The 6,843-nt window shown below is 26.2% G+C and overlaps 2 protein-coding genes across 2 annotated transcripts; both read right to left on the reverse strand.

The window, feature by feature from the left end:
* Positions 1 to 229: 229 nt before the first annotated feature.
* Phum_PHUM450970 (Rho GTPase activating protein, putative) lies at positions 230 to 3,632 on the reverse strand (the record flags this gene model as incomplete). Its single annotated transcript, XM_002429740.1, has 7 exons — positions 230 to 781; positions 1,127 to 1,930; positions 2,173 to 2,436; positions 2,514 to 2,678; positions 2,776 to 3,194; positions 3,261 to 3,424; positions 3,508 to 3,632. The coding sequence occupies 7 exons, from the start codon at positions 3,630 to 3,632 to the stop codon at positions 230 to 232; spliced, it is 2,493 nt and encodes an 830-aa protein (XP_002429785.1).
* A 916-nt stretch (positions 3,633 to 4,548) lies between these two features.
* Positions 4,549 to 6,113, reverse strand: Phum_PHUM450980 (mitochondrial ribosomal protein VAR1, putative; the record flags this gene model as incomplete). Its single annotated transcript, XM_002429741.1, has 3 exons — positions 4,549 to 5,114; positions 5,211 to 5,966; positions 6,029 to 6,113. The coding sequence occupies 3 exons, from the start codon at positions 6,111 to 6,113 to the stop codon at positions 4,549 to 4,551; spliced, it is 1,407 nt and encodes a 468-aa protein (XP_002429786.1).
* Between the last annotated feature and the right edge of the window lie 730 nt (positions 6,114 to 6,843).

A 6,843-nucleotide genomic window follows, 5' to 3' on the forward strand; every position in this document is an offset into this window, starting at 1 on the left:
AAGAAAACCTTTGTATAAACACATTTTCTTCTCAAAATTTATGAGTTTTATTCTCACTATAAAAAAGTACGCACATTTTACCTCGTTTATATTTATAATATTATTATAAATAGCTAATAATAAAAAAACAGTCATATTTGGTATTAATAAAAATTAATATCATTTAATAAACTACAACGAATTACAAAAAAAAATTCATTGTTACAAAAAAGAAAAAAAATAATAATAATTAAAGTGCCGTTTCGTAAACTTGACTGTTCAAACTATCCGAATAAGAAGAAGAACAAGAGCAATTATATTCCTTTTCATTTTTATCAAAATGTCCATCGTTGGGTTCATTACCGTCAAGACAATAAAGTAATGATTCGCTTAAGTCACCACCACCACCACCACCTCCCCTATTTATTATTTCGGGTAACCGATTGTAATAATTTTCCTTTGATGAATTATCATCATCATCATCATCATCATCATCATCGGTTAGAGATAAAAAATCATCAGCTCTGCTTGAAAAACTCAAATCCACCGGACTTGCCGTCAATACGCTTCTGCTATATAAATAATTTCTGAAGGGACTAGACAGCGAGTCGCCATCACGTTCGTTCGTCGAATCTTCTTCCATTATAAGTTTTTTCCCCATTTTATTATTCAAAATTTTCGATTTCGTTTCATCGGATTCGCCGAGATCCATACCACCAGAATCCGAATTAACAAGACTGCAAAGATCCGTTCCGGAAAGTGATATAACCGGTTTTCGACTTCTCGGCGTCATCATCGTCTCCTGAAAATTTTTAAATTCCATGTATTAAACAATTGTAAAAGAAAACATAATCGTAAAAAAAATTTACATTTAAATTAAATCAAACACGATTGACTCTAGTCAAAATTTTCAACTCCAGTCAAACCCAGTCAAAGAATAATCAGGAACAAACAAAAACAAACAACTCTGTCTCTTTTTTTTTTTTTTTTTAAACCATCATCACCTTCACCTAAACCAACATCAAAATAAAAACCATGCAAAAAAAAAAAAAAAAGAAGTGATTTATAATAATAAACGCCGTGCAAGATCACAAAAAATTTCTCCAGTATATAGTTTCCATGCAACGAGGTCATCGCATCCAATCACCTGCATAGCCTTAGGCATCCTCCTTGCAGATTTTGTTATCGGTGACATTGAATTATTCTTATCAACCTTTGGAGTAAAAAAACAAGTGCTCGTTGGCGCCGGTGTACTCGTCGTCATTAAATACGTCGACTTGGGACAATATGAAATTGGTAAACGGTTAGTATTATTGTTAATTGAAAAATGCAAAAACCCTTCATTGTTGTTAGTCCCACTGACAACATTTGAATTATTTAATTTTCTAACGGAAAACTCATCGTCGAAATCCCTCTCTTCCTTCTTTTCTTCTTCCTCCTTCGTACTCATTTCCAATGAGTTTAATTTATTTTTACTAAAGCATTTGAATTTAACATAATTTTTATTACTCACAAAACTCAAATTCCCTCCGTCAGAACCACCCGTTGATGAAGAACCTTCTGAAAACTTTTTCTCTTCTGATAAACGAGACGTCTTGCTTAAAATAATGTCATCTTTTGACAAGGATGACAAACTTCTTTTCGAATTATATTTAGGAGTATTTTCTAAAGAATTTTCCCTAGAATCTTTTTCCCGATTGTGACCTGATGATCCTTCCTGATGATGACACATTTCTTTGTTTAATTGAAAATCATTTTTTATATTCGATACTTTTACAATTTGTTGTTCTCCATTCAAAAAAGTTTTTCGTGTATCGCCATTTTTAGCATGTATAATTTTAGTACTTAATGGAGATTTATTATTTAACGCCCCTGAACCGTTTATTAATAATTGTTCTTCTTCTTCTTCTTCTTTTGTAAATTTTTTACAACACATACCTGAGTCTGGACTCTGAAAAGCAAATTATAACCAAATAATGAATCCCGTGATCAAATATTTGTATCTTTGTGTAATAAGAAAAAAAAAAACTTACTGATACATATCCATTTTCTATTTCGCCAGAAATTGTATTTGTATTTCTTTTTGAATTTTTACTAAACCCTGATAAATGTTTCTAAAAAAAAAAAAAAATAAATAATTTCAAAAATGAATACAACAAAATAAAACAACAAGGAATAATAGTTAAAACTAACTTTTATAGAGTCACCAAGATTCAAAGGTTTCAAACGTTTTTTATTGACTGTATTTCGCAATGGTGTTCCATAACCATTTTCTTTGTTAAACTGCTTTATCAATTTTCTCTTTTTCGAAGATTCTGGTAATGCTTGTATGTAAGCATAAAGTTGAGCCAAAGCAGTTACAGTTGGATTCGTACGATTTTCTTCAGCTGTTTTTTCTCGATCGACAAATGTAAAAACTGTGTTAGCTGCAGTTCCATCACAAATGCTTTCATTCATCTGTTGGAAAATTTAAAATTATTATTATTATAATTAATACCTTAAATTAAAGACACAAAGCAAAAAAAATTTCATACCTGTTTCAATGGAGAATTTATTCTTTTTTCTTTTTTATTCCAATAAGCTTTAACGTCTGTAGCTACGGTGGGAGGAATATCAAATATTTTAGATCCCATTTGTATCATAAATGCGACAACACCAGACATGACTTGAGAGTTTACATGCAAAGCTTCAGGAGATAGCTTTTTTTTTATAAAAAATAAAAAATGAATATGAATAACAATATTTTACATAAATTACTTTATCTTACTACTACGATAAATAAAATGGCTGACTTACTTTTCTCGGACACAATAAATGAGGTGTAAATAATGTTGCTAAATTTTCTGCTGACATTCTATTTTTATGCTCATGAGCCACAGCTAAATTAAGAAGTTCAATTATTTCTTTAAAAAAAATTCTATTTTCATTTGGTAAAAGTAAAATTAATAATTGTAACGCTCTTAAAAGTCTTTCGTTGTAAGAATGATTTTTCACATTGCAAAGTTCTGCAATTTGGCAATATGCAGGGTACTGAGCATCAGTTAAAACAGATTCAGGTAATTCTGATAAAACATTTTTTAAAACTGTAGCACATTCATGAACAGAAAATTGGTTTTCATCAAAGTTAAGGGTAATTCCTTGATGAAGTAAAAGTTTCAATTCTTGTTGTCGAGTAACTCTTCCACTTCGCCTAAAGATTCCTTCTTGACAAATATCTAAAAAAAATTTTGGTGTTATAAATGATCATTTATTATAGGATTTACAATAAGCAGTAAACTTACTTTCTTCTTTCCTTAAAAATTCAATTATCGGTTTCATTTGAGTAATGAAATCATAAGTTAAAGGAGGACCATCCAAACTGTTTTTATCATTAACTTTTTGTTTTTTTGTAAAAGGTAAATTCCATTTGACAGCTTTACTTTTTTTCTCAGTATTATTATCACATCTTTAACAAATTTAAATAATAATTAGTTCGACGAAAATTAAAAAATTCAAAAACTTAACGAATTAATATGTTTCTCTACTTACTCATCAGTATTCAAATCTAACACAAAAGACAAATGCATTTTGACCAATGTGTAAAATTGCTCGGGATCTTCATTTCTGAGCTTTTCAGATAGTAAAATAACATCATTTGACAATAAGTTCACCATTATTTGTTTTTTTTTTTTAATGTTTGATGTTAGGTATGTTAAATTTACTGTAAAATAATTGTGTTAATATGGGGTGTAAACTACAGCGTACAGTGTTCCATGTTGAAGAAAATTTAAAAAACGAATTAAAACAATTACTGAAATTTCACGAAGTAATATTTTTTGACTGATAAAATCATTTTTGATATATAATTAAACAACATACTGCATTTATTATATATACAATCACACTATAAAATAATAATTATAACGAATTTAAAAAAATAACGAATACAACAAAAAATACGTTAGAAAAACAATTTGGCGACACAACGAAAGCTGAATTTTAATATAAAGTTGTCGCCAAAAAAAAGAATTCAATTTTTAAATTCTAAAGTCACACCGTTAAAAGTGCTTTTTTTTTTTCTTAGGAAACAATAATAATAAAATAGAATTTATTTTTAAAAATATCTTTTAATATAAATATTTAGTGTATTTTTGTAGTGTTTTATAACTAACAATAAAATTAACTTATCGTCAATACGGACAGAAACTAATGAAAGTATCAAATTTTATTATTACTTTTCCATAATTTCTATAGACTTAATGTAAATAACTTATTGAAAAAAAAAAAAAAAAAAAAAAATTTCTATTGTATTTCTGTGAAGTATGATCTTAGAAAAAAATTTTACTAGTTATTTTTAAAAAATATTTAATATTTATTGTCGTGCTTGAGTTATAAAAATATTATTGTACAAATTACTTTGTATTTTATATTTATATATGTTTGTAAAACAATGTTTTCTTAAATTACTAAATTTAAATTTACAAAATATTTAATATTATAAAAACATTTTATTCTGACATAAACAATTTAATCATTCATTAATATTTTTAAAACTTAAAAACCAATACTATAGGTAAAATTGGAAGACATTTATTGTACAACTTTTTTTTTACAACTTCGTAAATTATATTTTGATTTATTTAAGTCATGCGATGAATATGATTCATCGCAAGGGTCACACTTTTTTAACAGTGTACTATTATTATTTTGTTTTTTAACTTTTTCATGATCTGTTTGATCCAAATTTTTCAAATCGAATAAATTACAAATATTCTTACTGAGAAATTTTTTTAAATTGTCATTTTTATTTATCGTCATGCAATCTTGGAAGTATTCAGTCTTATAAAAATTTTGAAAAGTTTGATTGTTAAGCTCGTTTGAAAAATCTAATCTATCATTTAATTTATTATTCTTATATTCTGATTCGTTTATCCAATGCGATTTATGCAAAGGATTTATATTTATGTCTTTATTAGATAATTTAATAATCTTTTCATTTTGATGTTTAATTTGCAAAAGTAACTTATGATTCATTGCTTTAAAATCACAATAAATTATTGAGGAGTAAAGTAATACTACGAGTGATAATACTACACAAATTCGTCTAAGCACCCAAAACCATTCATACATTAAATCTATAGTTAAATTTGATATGTCTTTATTAGAATTATATTGTATCAGTGAATAAGTAATTATTCTTTCAATCATAAAATTTATACTAAAAATTATTAATATCCAAAGTCTTGCATTACGAGTTCTATCAACGGATGTAAAAATAAAATTAATCACAACAACAACAACATAAAATATGATGGAATTAAACCAAGAAACTTCACTAACAGTCCATAACTTGAGAGATAATAAATCTTTCATTAAATCAAAAAGTAATTTATTTTGTTCGAATGTTACATTTTGCAGACCATCAATGATTGAAATTATTTTTCCCTGTGAAAATGTCAATTCATTCGACATAATTTTAATTTTATCGAATAAATTTTGCTGCTGAAGTAAAGAATCATTTTGATTTTTTAATAACTTCTGTTGATTTTTATCAGCTTCTTTTAATTGTTTCGAAACCAATAAAGAAGTGAGAGAAAGTTTATTAACCGTTTTCTCAGCTTCTTCTTGCCATGTTTGACTTTGTAAAAAAAAACAAATACTGTGAGTGTGTGTATAAAATTCTGTGTATGCATTAAAGGCACGATCGGATAATTTTTGAGGACAGATATTTATCGGTTCTTTACAATTTAACGGTTCATAACCCGACATTTGTAAAAAACAATCGGTAAATTTTAATGCGAGATCATTTTGAATTTCTTCAGATAAATGTTTACATCCTAACTGAAGATCGTTAATGGCATTTTTCCAACAACTACCAAATTGCGGAATATTTGTTTTGTCCGTTAGCGACTCATAATGTATTCTTCCATTTTGAATTAAAAGCGAATTATCAAAAAACGTATTAGCATCAAATTTCAACCCGTAAACTAAATTCACTCTCTTAAAATCTACTAAATATATAAAAAAATAAATAGTATATAGCATTGTCTTTAAAATAAAAACTCTAAACTTTTAAAATAAATTACGAATAGATGGCGTTGCAGTAGGGTTATTCGTCTGCTGCCACGAACTTTAAATAAGATTATAACATCCATGATAACATTTAAGCATCGTAATATTTAACATTACAATTCAACTTTTATTTAATTTTTTATTTCATTTAAGAACATGGTTCTTGAATTGTTTTTCAAGTACCCAAAGACTACCTTTAAAGGTTATTACCGTTAATATTTCTCGAAAACAAGACGAAAACCAAAAAAAAAAAAAATACATAAAAGACACTTTGTTATTTATGAGTATGTTTTAAGGGCTTTTAAAAATTACAAAAAAAAACAATATTTTTCCATGTCACAACCCAGAATAATAATTAACATGAATTTATTAAAAAATTGAAAATTATAACAAAAATAAATATTACAAAAGCGAGTGTGATACCTTGAAAAAATCCCAATTTTCCAAAAAAAAAAAAAAAAAAAAATTGTACTTACCATCATTGACCGACATTTATACATATATATATATATATATAATATTTCAAGGGGGTTTGTTTTATAAATATTATTTTATTAAATTTAATTATTTATTTTTATTTATTCTTAAAATAAATAAAAAAAGGGGTTAAGGAAAAATATCCATACCGTTTTCGCAACAAGAAAATAAAAAAAAATGATTCATAATCAATCCAACCATGAAATAAATTTTTTTTATTGTTTTACACCTTTTTTTGTTTGTTTTTTTTTTTTTTTTTTTATTTAATTAAAGTAATTAAAAATGATATCAAACAAAATAAAATTCCGGTTATAATTATAATTATTATTATTATTT

The sequence above is a fragment of the Pediculus humanus genome, genomic scaffold, assembly GCF_000006295.1.
Source record: "Pediculus humanus corporis 1103172108221 genomic scaffold, whole genome shotgun sequence".
In the NCBI taxonomy this organism is placed as follows: Eukaryota; Metazoa; Arthropoda; class Insecta; order Psocodea; family Pediculidae; genus Pediculus; species Pediculus humanus.